At 38.7% G+C, this 20,061-nt stretch overlaps 1 protein-coding gene and 1 long non-coding RNA gene across 3 annotated transcripts in view; one reads left to right on the top strand and one right to left on the bottom strand.

The window, feature by feature from the left end:
- Positions 1 to 693: 693 nt before the first annotated feature.
- LOC103470132 (uncharacterized) lies at positions 694 to 3,979 on the bottom strand. Its single transcript, XR_534454.3, has 3 exons — positions 3,880 to 3,979; positions 3,556 to 3,753; positions 694 to 1,390 (listed from the first exon to the last, which is right to left on the bottom strand). It is a non-coding gene; the product is annotated as an uncharacterized LOC103470132 (long non-coding RNA).
- A 911-nt stretch (positions 3,980 to 4,890) lies between these two features.
- efna5b (ephrin-A5b) overlaps positions 4,891 to 20,061 on the top strand; it is a 114,791-nt gene continuing 99,620 nt past the window's right edge. For both annotated transcript variants that reach the window (XM_008418320.3, XM_008418319.3), the window contains exon 1: positions 4,891 to 5,015. In XM_008418320.3, the coding sequence (XP_008416542.1) occupies positions 4,891 to 5,015 (125 nt within the window). The remainder of the gene's footprint in view (positions 5,016 to 20,061) is intronic.

Below are 20,061 nucleotides of genomic sequence, written 5' to 3'. Positions count from 1 at the left end.
TTACTTTGTCATACGTGATTACTAAAATTCACATCCATTGGAAGATGCTGGAAATCTCTATTCAAAAAGGTGAAAGGATCATTTTAATTTATTCTTTGACAATTTGACTTTCTTTTTTCATGCAGGTTATAGACGTTAATTGGCAGATATTTTCAAAAGGACCTGTTCAAAGGGTCCCTTTCATGTCTGTAATTGCTTGTTGGTGTGCCCGACCCACCATTCTGACACCAGGAAAACAGAGCTGCGTTTTCACCTCTATTAATGAGTCATTGTTATGATTTCTTTGCTAATTGCCCTGATCACAAAAGAACGATAACGTTAATAAAAGTTATAAATCATCCCACCACCCAGCCAGACACTCATTTTCTCCAGCCCATCCTCCTCCCGACCCTGGCTGTGTGTGCATGCTGATCATTGAATCTGAGAAGAGGAAAACCTCAGGCTCAAAGCCAAATCCTTGTCATTTTTGGCCAGAATGACTACGATATATCAAAGTAAAGCTCTTGATGAAGCCTGTTATCCTTTATCAAAAAGACATTACCAAAAATCTTGACTCAAATCGAATTGGAATATAAAACCTCCCAGGTAAATGGCTTCTACAGGGAATAAGAAGTGATTGTGCCCATCAAGTGTTTCTTGGACTATTTATTGAGGAGACTAATAAGAAAGCACACAATAACGGAAGAGAGAAAGTGATGAAAAATACATTTATTTGGGAACTGTAATAATAAATATATTGTCATTCTGCCCTTCTTCTAAATAGTCAAACAGAAAAATATATATTTTTTAAAATATTAAAAAGATCCTTGCATCACTCTGCTGGAATAAGTGGGAAAAGAGAAACAATGTTATTACCGTCGCTCACTTTGACAGTAGGTGAAGAAGAGGATGAGGATGATTAGGAGAAAATGAAAGCAGCTGGGGGCGTATTCTGAGGGCATAGTGAGTTAAACGTGCCTGTTATCAACTTATTTTTATTGCATGTGAGACAGAGATGAGACTCACCAGGAGAGGAATGCAGACACGGCTGTAAAGTGGGTGTGAAAACAACCATGTCCGCTGACCTTCCCATCCCTTCTCGTCTGGTAGCTGATGTATTTTTCTCTTAAATATATGTTCTGCAAAAATAGAGTAAAAAAAAAAAAGGGACACTTCTGGGAGTTTACGTGGCGCGATGATTGTATTTATGTCTGGTTGCAGAAGAGCGCCCCTCCTGCCAGTGTGTGCGGCAATAGCTGCAAGCGAACAGCACTGAGTTTACACAAGAGTACGAGAACAGGTCAAGAGGATTATCTTAAAATATTAGCTGCCCTCTTAGCCTCCTCCTCCTTCTCTTGTCTTTCCTCCTCCATTTTTTCTCCTTTTCTGCTCCCTTGATGGCCAACAGCACCTGTCGCACAGAAGACGCAGCAGACATTTAGATGCAGCAGCCTCTAATTTCCTATATATTACAAGGAGAAATGCAATGATGCAAAAGACAATTTACAAAACTCTCTTGTGAGTTTTATATATCTTCTGTTATTACCTGGTGTAAAAATAAAGTAAAACAATGTGAATGACATAAATTAATATAATATTCAATCTACACAAATTGTTTGAGTGGAATGGAAAGAACTGAAATTTAACTAAGCCTTTTTTTTTTTTTACATTACTGCATATGAATCTGACTTGTTTGTGAAATGTCCTAAGATGAAGAAGATTGGTTATAATTTGTCACTACAAAAATGTACTAAATTTAATCATGGTTTCTTTCTCAGTTAGACCAAGCACTTTTATAAATGTTGACGTTTCTGATGAAAAATGTGCATATATAGCCTACTTTTAGTGACTGACTGACATCAGTTTGTTTACATGGATATGGGAGTTTATATGTTTTTTTTTTTAACTCTCACTAAAATTAGAACCAGTACAATACTTACATTTTCACACTGAAAATAGTTTGAAATTACGGTCAAGTCCACCAAGATTAAGCCTATTTCCAAATTCTCTCCTGACATGTCTGAACACCCACTTTGAAAATGTTTTTAGTTTTATACACAACTTTATTACATATTTTTAATAAATGATTAAAATGATTGGTCTTACAAAAAATATGAATACTAGAGCTAAAATACTTCTACAACATTTATCACAATCACAAAACCCTTAAAAATGTATTACAAAAAGGTGGTATGTAAATATTTAGCCTGACTACTGTTGCTCTGCCTGCGTCATACAAGTACAGCTTACAAGCAAAATTAACTTTTCTGATGCTAAACTGGTCAAATCTGGACTCAGTTTAAATTTTTACTTCTAAAATGAACTTCTTCAACCACAAATCTAATAACCACTCTTAACTTTTCCTAACTTTATATATGTCAGCACAGTTGACAAACTGTCCCTGCTGCCCAGGGAAGTGAGCCATTTCATCAAGATCAAAAACTGTCACAGAGTTAAACATACAATATGCAAACCATAAATGTTGTACTAAAACAGGCCCCAACATCAAATTCTGCTTTGGGCCTCATCAAACTTTGGGTTGTCTCTGCCCCTGCTGTGAAGCTTTCTGCGAGTATTTCAACCACGGGCAACTACAGCTCGCTTTTTTTCTTAGGCTGAAACAGTGATTGAGAGCTACGGGGCTTTCAGGGTGCTGGAACTCGTCATTCTCCTTGAATCAGAATAGGAAGCTGTTCTGATACATGTACATGGAGCTTTCGCAAACAACCACTCACTTTCTTTCTTTCTTTTTTTTTTGCACAGATGGACTTGATGCACTTTCTTGAACTCTTTTCTAAGCTTGTGGAAAACAATGTGGCATTTTTTTTTTGCAGAGAGTTACAACCAGGCTTACATACTCTATTGAGCTTAAACATTAAGGGTCATATTTGTTTAATTTTGCCCACAACAAAAAAGGAAGAAGAGAAAGAAAAAAAAAAAACTGTATTAAACTTTTAATGTGTAAACACCACTGGAACAAAAACTGTAAACATAAATGAAAAAATAAACATAAAAACATTATGGATAAAATTATACTTGAAATAATGTATGTTAAATAATTATAAAGACCTTGACTTTATTTATTTATTTTTTAACAGAGAGCATACTTGAGTAATCAGTGTGGGGAATTATGTTTTTATGCTTGTTTTGTCTCAATATGCATGTAATATATAGAAAATCTGAGATGGAAATAATGATAATAGAATAAAACAGAAAACTGGACAATCTTATATGATTTAGTGAAAAAATAAGGTACAACAAAATGATCAATAAATGCAATACAAATATCTATAGGTTACTATATTATGTGTAACATTTGGCAATTTTTTTATTTGTATTTCTTCAAATGTGCCGTTTTTATTAAATAGTAAAATATACTTGCTCTTTTTCTTTCTTCACTTTCTTTTCTTTTCTTTTTTTTTTTTTTTTACACCGCGTCCGTTTGCATGTAATTAAATAGCACCGAGCGCAGCTTATCTGCCGGATCTGTCAGTGGAGAATGTAAAAAGCGCTCCCTGTCCTGGGCACCTCGCTCCTCTGCTCCCTTCCAGCTCCACCTTTCCATAATTGAATTACCTCAGTTTAAAGAAGTGGGCGGGGCTTAGGTATGCTGGTGTCACGCCCATTCAGATCGTCGCAAACCAATGGGACTATCCCCCGCTCCGCCGTAACCAAACCCACTCTCTCTGTCGGCGTCTAGAGCTTGCGTGGAGCTGCTACCACTGTCCTTCTTCTTACCCAGTCCCTTCGTGTCCCGGAGTTTTCCCCAACCCCCTAAAAACACAAGAAAAAAAAAATCAACAGCCAAAAAAAGAATTTTTTTTTTTAAATATATATATATATAAAAACAAAAAAACAACAAAACAAAAAGAACAGGAGGGACAACAACAGAGCACGCACATGGGAGAGCGCTGCGATTTTTCCACTCCCGTACGTTGCGCGATGGCTTATATATGAGGAGGACACTTTGGAATGCGGAGATAAAAACAAGCGTCTCCAGAAGGGAAAGAGAGAGAGAGAGAGAGAGAGAGAGAGAGCGAGAGAGAGAGAGAGAAAACACAACACGGCCACAGAGACGGACTCCTCCCCGCCTCGGCCGTGACACCTCCGGCGGATCACAGCGAAGAGGATGACAGTGTTTCATTTTTTGTTTGTTTTGGGTTTGTTTTACACGGCGATCTAACGCTGTCAGTCATCATTTTCCTCCGGCACGCACTGACTGGCTGACTGCATGGCTTCAGAAAGTTGCCGGGATAATAACATGGACATCTGACTTGCGCCCTCACAGCGTCATTGGACCACATTGAGCCCCCCTCTCTCCATCACGTCTCGGACTAATCTGCGCCTTTTGCGTTTGGAGTGAAGGGCTGAGCAGTTGTCACTTTGGCCCTGACACAGGCTACACCCAGCAAGGGGGTTTGACACTGTACAACGCCACGGGAGACACCGAGTGTTCCGCTGCGCATTGGTGGCTTTCTGCGCTGGTCTCACTTGTTTGTGCATCAGAGAGGGGGGCGGGGGGGACCACATTCTATCTGGATTCCTCCGTCCTGATAAACCGGCAGGAACAACAACAACAACAAAAAAGGCACATGTTTTCATCGGGACTGTTGACGCCTTAATTTTTGTAACTTCACATTTCCGTCAACCTGAACAAGTGTCACCTCATCCGTCCTCCCCGTTGAATGATCACATTTGCCTCTTTTCTCTCGCTCGTTTCTCTTTCCGTTCGCATTACGTTGATAGCTCTGAAGCAGAAACACCGGTCCACATGTGACTGAGATCGGGTCACCTGTCCCGGTTCAGGCGCTCCGTTTCTCCATACCTCCACCCTCCACCCGCTCCACATATCTGATCCTACCGAGCGATCGACACTGAGACGGAATAGACTAACGAAGTTTTGCTGTAGTGATGCTGCAAGTGGAAATGGTCCTCTTCGTCTGCCTGGTGCTGCTGATGTGTGTTCTGAGCCAGGAGCCCGGATCCAAAGTGGTGGCCGACCGCTACGCCGTCTTCTGGAACCGGACCAACACCAAGTAAGTGCTGTAGCCGCGCATCGAGCAGGCTTCCCCCCGCTGAGAGTGGGAGATGTTTCCCTCCTTCCCTCTCCGCTCTGAATGAACCATCGCTCTTTATTCTGCGCAGCCAGATTCTGTAGGTACAGACCGACTGCCGCTGAGGACAGGAAAGCACACCAAAGAGATTGTTGGGTTTTATTTAGTTGTGCCGTGCGTCTTTCGAGATGTAACCCTTAAAGTAAGGCCTATTTCCCCTGCTGCCTGTGGTCCCCCAGATCTACGCAAATTTCTACTGGAGTGTTGTCAGCTGTAGTTCTGGAGAAACAAATTCTGTTCTTTTTATGTTTTCTACTTTTATTCCCGGTGTTTCAACCCGCCTGTTTAGAGCAGCAATGTCAGATGGAAATCGTGTATTTTCTCGCTTCCTAACGCAGTCTGATGATCATGCTTAAAACTTTCGACCGTCGTGGAAACATACCGGTCAAGCGTGTCAGAGCTGCACTCTACATGTAGATTTGAAATATTTAGTAAAAGTCTTCACATTCTACACAACTTGTGCTTGTACAACCAGAACGTTTATTTGAATTCATCCGTCAATATTTAAATCTTTAGTCCCCTTATTTAATTCAGTGATACAGGTTGCATTGAATTTTGCTTACAAAATACCAAAATAAACGCATATAAACAAACTATGTAGTATTAAATTGTTAGTGTTCAAACTTTTAAGGATTTGTTTCTACATTTTGGTCATAATCCTAAAATAGTTTCTGAGAGTTGTGGTAAAAGATCTTTTAAGAAGAAAAAGACAAATCAGATTAGAATAATTGTTTTTCGGATTATTACATACAGTTTCTTTTTTTTTTGTTTGTTTGTTTTTTTGAAACTATGCAGAATAGTGTGCCTTGTAATTACTTTGAACAACCCTGGTGCTGTTGAAAATTAAACACAATTATTGGAGGTGTTATTTTGAACATTAAATAGTGTTTTGAAAAAGAAGAAGAATTAAAAAGACTGGAGGTTAAATGCACTTTTTTTTGTTTTAGCTTAGTTTTTAGAACTTATGAAAATTCCTATTGAAAAATCTGCAAAGTTTTAGTGTAATAGTGTCCTACTGTATGCTTTATGTATTAGAGGAAGGGACTAGACCGCTGTCTTAAAGCCCAAAGGTCCTGATGTGTTGCTCTGAAACAAACTCTTAAAAAGTTGATCTAAAGATGATGCACAGTAACAGGAAAAAAAAATCTACCTTTCACTAAAAAATAAACAAAGCAAAAAATAAAACAAAAAAACATCTGTGTGCTGATAATAAGGAAATAGAACTGCAAAGGTTGTTGAATAAGATCAAGCACCTTTCAAAAAGTTTCTCAGACGTGATACCTCGTTGTTCCTTCTAGTCCAAGCTCTTGTAAACTGTTTGTCCAGACAGCATTTCCTTCCAAAAGTCCCTCATGGAGCACACTGTACAGCCTTGTCCCCGGCTTATTAAGTCTGATCGCCGCCTGGCAGAGTTTACCGAGACCTTTCACTCAACTGCCACCAGCACTTAGTGTTTTATTTGTCGACCAAAAAAAAAAAAAAAAAAAACTCCTAGTGAGCAAAGTCATTAATAGCACACGGCGAATTTGTTGAGCAACTATTTACATTGAGTTTGAAGTTTGTGAAAACATGACTTATTGCTTGAAACCATTAGCGGCCAGGGTGTAAAAACGGAGGGGCGACTGTATAGGCTCCCGGTTGGAGTCGGGGGGCCAGTCCTAGCCGGGCGTGTAGATTCCCAGCTTGATAAACCATGGAGCATGACTGGTGTGGTCTGGGTGCCCATAGCCAGACTTACCCTGACTGTTTGTTATGGAGCACTGTCTTTAATGAAGGTAAACGCAATCTTGAGTTGGATCTTGATGCCTACCATTGATAGACACACATTCACTGGGCTGTGCTATTTTTTCCCGGAAAAAAAAAGAAAAAGAAAAAGTTTTGAGTTGACAGGCTGCTTAGTTAACTTGATACCTTCCAGATGTGCTGACAAGTTTTCCTGCTTTCTATGAAGGAGGGAAAAAAATTGAGATTGAAATAAATCCACTGTTAATCTCAGATGTGACCCGTTACCAGGAACATGCGCAGAGAATATTCTGATATTGCTCTGATCTATATGCTCCGCTCTCTTTGAACTCCAGTAAAACCTGAGTAATAGATAGTTTCCTGAGCCTCATCTGTTTCTCAGATTGAAATTCGCCTGAGGAAAGGAAACAGGTTTTCACGGAGGCTGCAGCTCTGTAACAGTCGGTCCGCACTACTTTACTCTGAGCGGAGTTTGTTTGCCTCTGAGCCCTGCAGGGGTTGAGAAGCCAGAGAGGTAACTTTTTTAAAGCACAGAGGGAGAGAGTTAGCAAACTTATCGTATTGATGAGTCAGTTAATAAATATCGAGCCCCTTTCCAGCTACATTACTGTAGAAAATTGGTGTGGACCTGGAACTTGGTTGTGTCTGTTTTCTTTTTTTTCCCCTTCGGCTGAGGCTGAACGGTCTCACTGAGAGCACGGCTGCTTTGGAGAGCATTCAAGCACACAAACAGGCACACTGAGCCAAAAACACATGGTTCATATGATGGCAGAAAATATCAAATCATATGACTTGCTAGGATGATTTAAAAAATGTAGTTTAATGAATAATTTCAGTGTTTTTTTTTTTTTTTTGTATTGTAACAATGCTCTTTGTTTATGGACCATATGCACTTAGATTTTTTTGCTATCTGAAGAAAAAGTATGTTTTGGGTTACTATTTTAGATGTCCAAAGCAGTATCCAAAGTCTGGCTTGCGAAAACAGATTTTGACCAATTCTGGTGTATTTAGTGTTTGTTAAAAAACTATAAGACATGAAAACAATGAAAGGAAAGAAAAAAACCCCAATATGCTTCAGATTCTTGCACATATTTTGTAGTTTCGAATCTGACAGAAATGGAAGGAATTACATGATCATTCCATTATTGAATGAAATGATTTATCCATATCCTTTAAAAAAAACTCAAAAGAAGTGCATGCTTTTGGTTGACGCTTTATAGACTAAAAAGCAGCATCCTTACTTTTTTCAGTATTCTTATTTTTAATGCATTTGATGAATAGAAAAAAAACTATCTGTATCTGTTCTGATCTTTGATCAGACCCGACTAGTTTTATTGTAAAAAAAAAAATACTGTTACAAAAAAGAGAAGAAGAGGAATTGAACTCTGATAGATTTAGTAAATTAAACAAAAACCAGTAGAATTATAGGTAACCCCATATGTGTACATCAACATGCTGGCTGATAAGTTTATTGACTGAAAATGGTGGAAGTGCCAAGTTTAGATAGATTAAAAATGAATGGCCAGTCAAGGTGGATCTCTGGTTGCCCACTTATTCATCTGAAATGCACAGCAAGAAATCTCAAAACGGAGACTTTCATGTGCACCAAAATAGCTTTAAAAACTTCGTCATGTCTGCTACTTAATGTGAAATTAGGAGTTCAAAACATTATGTAGTGACCACAAGAAAGACTCCTTGAAACTGCCTGGTTGTAATATGCTAAATTGTTGTAGAAAGTTTATTCTGGACAAAAAAAAAAAAAAAAGAAAAAGGGGGAAAAAGTTAATGTTCAAGTTGGTTTTACTTTTGTTCTCATTGTTGGCAGACAAAACACACTATAGCTCACATTTTAATCAGGATCAAACAAAGAATCATACATAAAATCTTACTTTTTTGGATTTTTTTCATAGTTTTCTGAATGGTCAGATTTATTGTATTGCAGTGTAAGTTTGTAGTGTAGCTATTTGTGCTGGCCGTGCCCCAGTAGCTGTGTTTGTGAGGTAGGTAATTTTGATTGAGACTGAGGTGGGGTTCCTTGCGGTTTCGCTGGCTTTTCTCCAACATTTTGTTTCACAACTACAGCATGAGACCAAGAACTTGCTAGTTGTTTTATTCTGAGGAACACCTTAATTTTCCACCTTTTGGCACATTTACATTGGCCTTTTTGTTATTTCCTTTTCGCTCAATATTAAAAACCTACTCTAATTGTTGGTTAAGAGTCATAAAAGAACTTCTGACATCTTCCGGTGTAAAAATGACATTTATTTTGCCTGTTATCGCATGTATTAAAACTAATAGGAAAGAAAGTGGCGGGATCTAATAGTCTCTCGATTGTGATTTCAAAAAGACAGCAATTGCGTTTTCCTCTTTTCCCCTCCATGCCTCCTCCCTTTTCTCCCGTGTCGCCTCTAAACTCTCAGCTGAATCTCTATGTCGTTCTCTCCCCTCTTATCCCTCGCCTGCCTCCATCTCTTCTCGCCAGGCACAGAGAATAAAAGAATACAATTAGATATTTTCAGAGTCCCTCCACAGTGAGATGGTAGGGAAAGAGCCTCAGAGGTCATACTCACTCTGAGTGAGAGAGGTCACGCGCATACGGTCAGAAGTAACGAAGCAGAAAGTTGGCCAGTGAATGTGAAACTAGCAACTAATAACTCTCCTTGAAACGTAAGGTGTTATTAGCACAACAGGCAGATGGAGGTTTTGTCCATGGATATTTTTCAAGGTGATTTATATTTTTGCTGCAGAATACGACTGTAAAAATGACTGCCTTGTGATGAAGTTTTCACATCTTTGAATGTAAGTGGAGATATCCACTCAGTAGCTGTGGTTGGGGTGTTTTCGTGCTCTTCTTGGAGTCACGTCTGCTTTGTCTTTTGTGCTTGTTTTTTGGGGGGTTAAATGTGTCTTAAAGTAATTTAAAGTAAAGTGTGCTTAACAGAGCTGTTTTTTTTTTTTGTTGCGTTCAGATTCTCAGATACAAGGCAAATCACACATATTTTTCTTTTTTGGATCTTTTTTTCTCTCTTTAACAAAATGTGGTTGCCTGCAAGGGTTATGTGCACGTGGTTCACTAAATGTGTAACTAAACATTCAAATTTAGTTTAGAAATTAGGCAGGATTCAGTTTCTGGAGTCAAGAATAAAATCGTTTCTGAAAAGTAATGGTTACCAAAATGTTCAGTCATACATTTTTCTTAACGTTTTTTCTGAGAGCCCAGAGAAAGTGCTGGAGTTTCCAGAGTTTTCTTTAGCTGTGTGAAGAGAAGAGAAGCACAGTACCGTTCCTGCCCCGTTTGTTGCTGCCCGCCGTTGTTTAACTTTTCCTTAAGTTACAAAAAACAGGCAATTGTTCTATGTGGAAATATATCTGTTCTCAAAAAATTGGAAACAAAAGGAGCGCTACCTGTTTTTACTCCTGCTAAGGTTTATTAAACTAGGGTAGGGTACGACTAGGGGGATGTTTGCTAAGCAGCCAGCTCATGCAGCACAAGATGAGAAAAAAAAATACTATCACTGAAAATTGCTTTTATGACTTTAATTAGGATTAGCATATATATTTTTTGACTATTTTCTTTCCCCCAGTCTCTGTTACCATCTCAGCCACTAGAAATGTACATTAAGTTTTCATCCAACTAACCGACTATATTTTACATGTGCCGAGCATGTAAAATATTCCGTCTTTTGCAATTACGATTTTTGAGCTAATAACTACAGTTCAGTATATTGTGCAGCTCTACAAGTGTAGGGTCTACCCAATATAATAACCCAGCTAGCCCAGCCAGTATCAGCTTTACTTCTGTAATGCCGTAAAGAGCAGAAACACTAAGAAAAAAAATACATTACATAGTTTTGCTGGTATAGTAGCAAGTAGCAGAATCAAAGTAACAATAAAATAAATAAATGAAGGTAGCACTAAGTATAACTGTAATAAGCAATCTACAGTTTTAGCAGCAGTAAGGAGAAAAAAAAGAAATGTTTTTTTTTTTTTTTTGTGGAGGAGACCATATTGGCCCTTGCCCATGAAAAAACAATAAAATAATTGTATGTCAAGTTATAAATGCAGCAAAATTTGAAAGCCTTTAATAAAAAAAATGATCAATATTAATTAGGTCATTGTTTTCATTTCCTTGCTTTCCCATTCTCTCCTCAATTTTCCTAAAAGTTCTCATTAATTACCGCCTTTTTTTTGTCTGTGACATTGGCGAACACGGCATGAAAACGGCAGCCAAACAGAGAGCGGAGGGGGTACAAAATGTGAGTCGGGCTGTAAAAAATTCAAACAAGACACGATAGAAAAAAAAACAACAACCTAGAAACAACTGTAACAGCAACGTTGCAAATGCAATTATTTACTAGGCTCTAAATGCCACTTTATACTTTCTCACTAGACCTGTAAATGCATTTCTGTTTAAATTATAATTTTCTTTTTGTCACAATTAGGTTGAAAATGAGTCCAGCAGGCAGTAGTCAATGCTCGGTCAATGTGTTTTAGCAGAGCAGCTGTTCTTCGGTGTGCAGTGGAGGAAGGGGGGAGGACTCTTGGCCGTGACCCTTGTGGAGGTGCTATGCGGCGGACAGAAGCAGCCCTGTCGCCTGGGGTGCTTGGTGGCTGGGCTGCAGTCGTGGATATGCTAATCCTGTAGAAGGCAGCCTGCAACTGGACAGAAAGGAGATTCCTTGTAGGCGTCTGTGTGTGCAGGCTGAAAAATTAGAGCGTTTAATGACCTAAAGCTTTTCTGTGACCTTGCATGAGCAATTTATAGAACTCCTCAGCTCTTTATTTTAAACTATAAAATAAAATGTGTTTTCACAATTAAATAAGCACTGCTCAGCCTAACAAAGTAGCAGTGTTAATTAAGATGGAATCATAAAAAAAGTTTCCTTACCCTTCCAAGCGCGGCATAAGTTGTTTTTTTTCCTGCACTGACAAATGGAAAAACTATTGAATGGCAGCTTCGTTTCAAGCTACATGTTTCACTCGCTTTCCCCCCACACATTAATGTCTAGGTTTTTGTTTTCAGAGTAATCACTCCAAGGTCAGATCAAGTGCTGAAATGCTGCTATCAGCCGAGCGATCTGTCTTTTTGCCCCCTTTTCCAGCCCACGGCGCTCAGTCTGTGGGGGAACATTCTATACTGCTCTTCTCAGAAACAATAAAATATTAACCATCTTGTGCATATGTGCAAATCTTCATTGAAAACTTATTTTTTGATATGTTAACAACAAAAATAATATACTTTGTGTTTCTGCAGATGCAGGTAGTTATTTACGGGCATTTATTACATTTCTTTGTTCTCAAAATATTCAAGATTAAAGAAAATTATTTTAAATGCTCGGCTTTTGTCATAGCAAAAGTACTTTTACAAGTTTCTTTTTTTTTTTTAAACAAAAATCTACACATATAGGCTCATGTTTTATTATAAGACACTGGAGAAGGATTGATTGAAGGTTCAAACTTGAATTGCACCATTATCCACCAAAGATGCTCTTTCATGGTTAGAAAAAAATGCCGCTGCCACGCCCATCTTTATCTTGTCTGCTCTCCACTATAAGATGGAGGCTTTCCAGCAGCTGTTTCAGCGTAGATCTTCCTCTCTTAACCAGAGAGGGGCACTACTGAGAGACATCTGATTGCCTACAGTGCCTGCTCTGCTTTTGAGGAAAACCATTTAAGATCTACATATGATATGAAAACTGTTTCTAAGCACAAATGGTCAAATTTGCCATTGTGTTGCAGACATTAGATCTCCATGTGTTGGGGCCAAAAGAGCCATTGGGTTTCAATTCTTTTTTTCTTTTTTTTTCTTTCGTCACTGCTCTGTTTGACTGGAATTTTTGACGTGGACGCTTGAGACCGCTCGTTTTTTGACAGCCACATTTTCCACAGATAACTCCTTTCATGGTAGGCTGACTTCAGGCCGTACACTGCGTTTTTCCTTATTTAACTTGAGGGGGGCTCGTGGGGTAGTGAATGGATGTTTTTCTAGCTGGGCAGCAGTGTGGAGAATAGATCCCAGAAGAGAACACATCTCCAGCCTGTGAATAAAGACCTAATTGACGGTTGTAGCCAGTTGTAAATGAGTCATGAGGTAATTCGTCTTCCCAGGACAGACTGGGAAGCACACATGTATGGTTGTGTGGGCCACTGTTCCGTCAGAATTGATGCACTTTCAGACTTTCAGCTTCTATATGTCCTGCAAAAACACCTTTGAGCCAGTAATATGCACTGTTTTAGCCAGAGATCACTTTTCAAGTCTGTACGTATAAAAGCTTCTCATGCATATATTGACAGAAAGGGGAAAATGTTCACCTTTTTCTTAAAGTCACTGTTGTGATGCTGATCCACTGACCTGAATATAAACAAAGAGTCAAGCAAAGTCACCTTCTCATTGTTCATTCTGCGGCCGTGGCTGCAAGACCTGCCAATAATAATCTTGCTGTGTTACACTGAAAAGACAGTAGATAAAAATACAAGCAGCCAATAACTCCCCTCCCCACCACCACCACCACCCACCTCTCATCTTCCCAGCCCAGTGCCTGGTTGTGAGCCTGAAAAGCGGCCATTGTCCTGCTTTCTCTGCCCACTCTAAAAAAGCCTGAGCTCCAGGTAATATGTGGATTTTAGGTGAAGGGAGAGACAAAAAAGGACAGATGACAGGAGTCGGCATGAACCAGTTTTGCATTGATAAGATACACTGGTGTTTTAAAAAGTTGTGTTTTCAAAACTGCTGGAAATTTCTGTCATACTGTTCCCATGGAGTAAAATCCTTTCAAGGATGCATTAGATAATTACCAGAATTTTCTCCGATTTTATGAAACTCAAAGATGAATTCAGTCTGTCACAGCAAGTTTCAAGCAACAAACTATGGTGTATATTTTGTAAGTAGAAGTGGACTGAAGGATACCAGGGCAGATAGCCTGTCTAAACATTTACTTGTTGTACTCAGAGTGTTACTCTATAAAGAATTAAACAGCAAAAGTTTATAATATGCACATTACAGGTACTTTTATTGAGCTATAACAAAATTAGCTGTTATTTTCTATATTTTTTTTGTTATAATATTGTCTCTGACAATATTATAATAGTATTTTATCAGCAATAGGGATAATTGTTGCTTTTTTGTTTAAAATTAAAGGAGCTTTTTCTTTGTTTTAGTAAAGGTTTTGCTGTGAGAATGTCTTACTGGCCCTTTTCTGGATAGAAAAAGGGAAATTAAACGAGAGAACAGACAGCTAAATTTGTAGCTTGGTTTATGGACAGAGAGGAGAGGAGGGCAAACATGAGGATGGATGCATGGGGCCAACTGTGGCTCAGTGGGAAGAGTAGTCGTCTTTCAATCTTAAAGATGCTGGTCTGAGTCCAGCTTCCTCCTGTCAGCGTATGTGGAAAAAAAGAAAAAAAGTGGCTTTTTCCACTCACTTCCAAGTAACCTGCTTCCCCTTTGCTTTAAACCATCCAATTCCTACCCTCCTCCTTGTCCGTCCTTGTTGAGGCTTAAAGATGCATGCAGTTTGCTGGCTGCCTTCCTCCCTGGAGGTGACAACGGTTGGTTTGTTGGTTGGTTGGTGGCATTTCTCCAATGGCCATACTCTGCATCTTCACCCCAATGAGATGTGGTTTTCATGGTGTGGGTTTAGTGACCCTGTGGCTGTTTTCTGCAGAGACAGGATTAAGCCCACAGGTTTTAAACCCTTGTTTTGTTTCCTCAGACAGCTTGGACCACCACACACAGGGTTGTGTTTACTTGGTGGTGGTGGTGGTGGGGGCTAGTGGTGTGCTGGTCAACACAAAGTTGCGTCTTACTCTTCACCTATTGTGATACATCGCACGCTGTGCCCTTGAAAGTGTATTTTCCGTTGTATCAAAGTCAGAAAGCTGAGGCGTGTGCAATGTAGCAGCATAATGGAGGGTTTCTTTCCGCAATGCCGCATATGCGCTGCAGGGACAAACTGGAGCAATACAAACAGAGCAAGTTTTGTCCTCAGACATAATTTACAAGAGAAGACCATAAAATTATGTTTGTTTCGTTGTGATGCATAATTTGGCTCATTATTCAAGATCATAATTCAAATAATTTGGAAAACAAATCTTATTTGTCTTCTAGTTTATAGTTTTTAGTACAAGAAAAATAAACTGTCAAACTGTATTTGAGAAATATTTTGGAATTTTTAAATTAAACACTATTAACTTGAGCTTTTAATACTTAAAGCACATTAAGTAAAACGTCATTTAGTATTCTGATGACTCAGTACAACCTTCTCTGATAACTCCAAGAGGAGTGTGGAATCAAACAGTTGGCAAATCCAATTTAAAAATGTGTAACACTGCATAGATCCCATCATCCTCAGTGAAAATTGTCTTTGATGCTCAAACGAACTGGAGTTTGTGCATGGACTGCATGTGTGTTTTTGCGTGCATGCTCGCACATAGTTATTTGACTTGTCCTGAGCCAACCTCCTCTTTAATGAAGCAGCAGAAACACAAAGTCACTACTATAGCAGAGCACAGCACTATTCCTGACCCATTTCTTCAAGCCTGCTCCTCTGAGAGCTGCTTCATAGTTTTCTCATTTTGTGAGAAAACTATGAGAAAATATATTGGCTAATCAGCAATGACGCTTTGCGGCTTCCTCATGTCCCCCAAGGCAAATAGTACCCTACTGGTGTCATTCTAGTGGTAGTAAACTGTCATGTTTTTTTTTTCTTTTGTAAAACTGAAGCACTATCTTGTTGCGGTATCAGTCTACATTATTATTTTGAGCATTGTATGTTTTTTAATGGTCATTAAACCTATTATTTTTTCTTTTAGTGCAAGTAGGATTTAATCATCTGTTGCTCAAAATAATAATAAAAAAAATGACTAGATTGGTCAAACCTGAACTTAACTGCGGAGCTTTGATTACCAAAGCAGAGTGGGGCTTTGAATACAGTGTACTACTGTTTTGCTTAACTTAGCACTTTATTGCAGCTTCAGTGCTAAAACCTTTCACAGTTTTTAATGGGTTTAATCTCTAAAAACCCGAGCTGAAAATATCTTCAGCAGAAATCTATTAAAGCACAGTTAAAAGCCCTATTTTATTTAGGAGTGAGAGGGCGAAATTAGGATCTCTTGAGAAAACAATATATGGACGAGTCACACCTTGCATTATTCTACCCTGACTACAAATTTTGTGAAGACAGTTTGTGATTTTCCCAAAAATTATGCAATATCACCTTGTCCTTTTGAGCCAGATGCTCAAAAGGACAAGGTGACTCCTAATAAAAATAAATACAGTACACCTCTGCTTTGGAAAGGCAGTTCATTATTTCTTTAGTAGGTTCGAGCTGCAGCAGATGTGGTATTTATTCAGCTTGTTTATTTTCTTCTCTTAAATCAGTGAGCAGTGAGCTTTGGAGTGCAGCAGCCTTTGAACCATGGCCTATCCCATGACTGCAGCCTGGGGTATTAACCCAGAGCCACTGAGAGGCTTAAAAAGCCATCAGCTCATTGTCCGGAGACACAAAAACCCCCTTCCTCTAAAATCTCTCCCCCCATCCCTCTCTCCTCCTTTCCTTCTTCCCTCTTTTCTTAAGAATGTCTTGAGCTGGCCTCTGCTGGCATTCATATTAATCAGTTTTAAGGTTCTAATGAGATAAGTGAGACTTAAGGGGAGTCCCCAAAGTGGCCTAAGTCCACCAGATAAACAGAGGTGATGAGCGCTGCCTATAGCCACATCCTCAGGAGTGTGTGTGTTTTTCTCCAGGATAGTCATGCATACAAAAGTTTTAAAGTCCTTAATCTCTCAGTGGGGCTTTGATAACCAAAACATGACTAAACCAGGCTTATGGAGGGGACAGTCATCACCTTGCCTTGTGAAAACGATGGAAATTGTATTGTTGATATATTTCTTCCTTTTTTTTGAAGTTACGGAGAAATTAGTCTATTTCCAAAATGACATATTTTTCAGAGCAGTAAGTACATTTCTTTGTCTTAACCCAAACACTCACTCCATTTGCTCCTCATCCCGCTAAGTATTCAGAGGATATATAGGTCAGTGGGTTTCTTTCTTCGGCTTCCCTCTTTGCGGCATATTGCTCTTTCTGTCCTGCCCTCCTCTTCCAGTTCCCTCGCCGCAGTTGCCAGATCTGTAACTGTGTTGTCCTCAAGACTCGGGGGATGTTGCTGAGTTGACCAAGCGCACGGCATCGACATAAGGCTCAGAGTTATGACTGCAGAGGTTGATAGACAACTGATTACATCCCAGTTTTCAAGCTCCGCTTATTTATGAATTTAGATTTTTTTTTTTTTCTTCCTAACCGTGTTTTTCATTTTCACCACAGCAGTCTGAGTTCATAATTTTTTTTAAACTTTTGAATAAGACTGCAATTATAAAGCAAGAGTGTATAAAGTCTAACTGGACAACTATGTGTAAAAAATAACTTATTGCCTTGATGAAGTAGAAGTAGAAGGTTAGGCTAGTTATTAAAAAAGTAAGTATACAGGATTATAAAGTTTTTGAATGCTAAAAGTAAATGCACTCTGGAATGAAAAAAAAAAAAAAACTTTGAGGCTGTTGTACATTGCACATTCTGCTGGAAGTTTCCTGTTGAACTGGTGTGGTGGTTGTTGTGGTGGAGAGGCGGGACGAGACCCCAGAGAGTTCAGTTTCACCTGCTGTTCTGTTCCTCACGGCCACAGGACTCCAAGACCGGAGACATTCCAGCCAGGATTAGAGCATGCATGTCAAACGGAAACGCAAATTTAGCGGGCAAGCAATGTGCCTTTTTTTTTTCTCCTTTTCTTTTTAGTCTCAAGTTGAAATCATTGTTTTCCTTGCTACTCTACAGAGTTTCATAAGTGTAGTCAAATATTTTTTGATGTAAAATAAAAGTGATAATTAAAAGAAGCACCTGGGTTTACACATTTATATAAAAATTTTTATGTTTTATGACTTGCTTTTTACACAAGGCATATTTTAATTTTATATATATATATATATATATATATATATATATATAAATGAATTTAGTTTCAACACAAAAATGCTAATATGATTTATACTATAATATTTTTTTTTTGTGTTTGGAACCAGAATTTTGGCTTCTTTAATTTAAACAATATTTTTAGGTATTAGTAGGGTGTTATAGAGACATTATTAATTAAAACCTTTGGTAAAATTCCATGTCGGAAAATTTGTGGTGTAGTACTTCCAGTTTGGTTTTTGACAAAAAGGAAACCACTGTCTGTCATATATATATATATTATTTCATAGTTCTCATTATAAATCTTGACAGCGTGCTTGTTTTTCAGGTATTTTTAATTAGGTACAGGGATGAGGTAAGCCAATAGCCTAGGGCAAAATGTGTCATTTTTCTGACACTAGAACAGAGTGCGTGCTTGGCTTTGGGTGGAGCCAAAAAATATTTGTTGCTGTTTGATATTTCTTAGAAGAGCCGCTAATCGTAAAACATCCAGTCAAGGCAGAAATGTTTATGGCTCGTTGATGGTAAAACTAAATCTGCTTGGTTACTTAAAGCAAACAAGTTTCATAATGACCGGCATGACCGTACGTGTATGTTAGTTTCAGTGACCTGTTTAAATTTAAAGATGACTTACTATTGTTCACATTGTAGTGAAATAAGGGATTGCACATTAACTAAAAGACATGTGCCAGCTGACAGGTAGGTCTGCGAAGGTGTTGAGGCTTGTCGGTTCTTGAATGATGCGAGGGTGACAGCAGCTTTAATAATGCAGCAAAGGCAGACTTTTTAAAAAAAAATCCTTTTTAAAAAAAGGAGCCATCTGTACATTAAGTCTAGGTCAGATCGTGTCTGCTGCTGTACATTAGCTTCAGAGCCTTTCTGCCTGTATCACTGGTAAGAGGAACATGGCACGAAGATGGTTGAATTATTCACACTCATAATCGGCCTTTATGTCCTGCTGCCAGGCCTGGCCCCACTGTTATTCTAGTGCATAATTGATAGTGCTCAGAAGTGGAAAAGTTAGAATAGCAGAAGTAATGCGAAGCGAAAGTGTAGTCAGGCAGCACAAGGGGGAGAAAGGGAGGGAGGCAGACCCCAATAGGAGTTTTTACACCACACTTGTGTTAGCCTTTACGGGGCTTAGGCCCAGCCTGCGTGAGGATCGCGTGTGTAGACCAGCCAGACTTGAATGGAGAAGAGGGGAGCAGTGGGATAAGAGGGGGGATGAAAGGATGAGGAAGGGAGGGAGAAGAGATGGGGATCCAGAGTAACAAGGTCTGACGTTGAGCTGGCCCAGAATATGATCTTTTTCTTTCCCTAAAGTTATCCTGGACGTGGACCATGGGAAAGCATAAAAAAAAACGAAAACAAGATGATTTTGATGTTATTAAGAACGTAAATCACAGCCGCTGCTGTTTGCTTTTTGTTGTCTGGGTCTAGTCCAGATTTCCTTTTTGTTTTCCCTGCTACTTGCTGAGGCAGGTTAGGGAGGCACTGACATCACATTACAACAATGCGATACTATGATCAATAAACGGCAGCCTCCAGAGAAGAACAGAGACTGGCTTTGTTCCAGGAGTTAAAGGGAGAAATCAGCTGAAAAATAACCAAACACTTAAACTCTTTCAAATGTTTAAAGACTTTCCACCAAAAATAGGAAAAATACAAATTTAATAGAGATGCACTAATTAGATTTTTCCTGGGTGGCATTGACTTCTGGTTTTCTTTAAGGACTGCAAATTGATTAAAGTGCTGCATGCATTTTATCATCTAATTAATGTATTTTAATGTACTTAAAAAAAATCTAACAATAACTGGAGCACATTCTAAGTAAAGGTTTGTAATGATTACTTCATTTATTAAAGGAAAAATAGCTATTCAAACTCTACATGAAAAAATAATCTCCCACCTTCCTAAAGCATGATTTAAGCTCAATTATCCACATAATTTAGAAAACTGAGTTGAATTTAACTAGCCTCACTACCCCAGACCTGATTACTGCCAGATCTGTATAATTAAGAACTAACAAATTCAATGTGTATGCTAAAAAACCCAGCCTCTGCTGGCTTTCACACAACAAACAAAATAAAGGTTTTGGTGTAGCCCAGTCAATTTCGGTACTTAGGTCTGATTAAGGTATTGGGGCTTGGCATGTAAAGGACTGTTTATTCTTGAAAGTAATTGAAAATTGCTAATTTAAAGCAATTTTACAGGAAGTGGGCCATTCTTAGCTTTGATGCATACATTTACTTTTTGATAAT

This window comes from Poecilia reticulata, chromosome 9, assembly GCF_904066995.2.
Source record: "Poecilia reticulata chromosome 9, P_reticulata-male-v2, whole genome shotgun sequence".
Taxonomy (NCBI): Eukaryota; Metazoa; Chordata; class Actinopteri; order Cyprinodontiformes; family Poeciliidae; genus Poecilia; species Poecilia reticulata.
The sequence above is the reverse complement of the archived record's forward strand: the minus strand, read 5'-3'. Positions and strand labels throughout refer to the sequence as shown.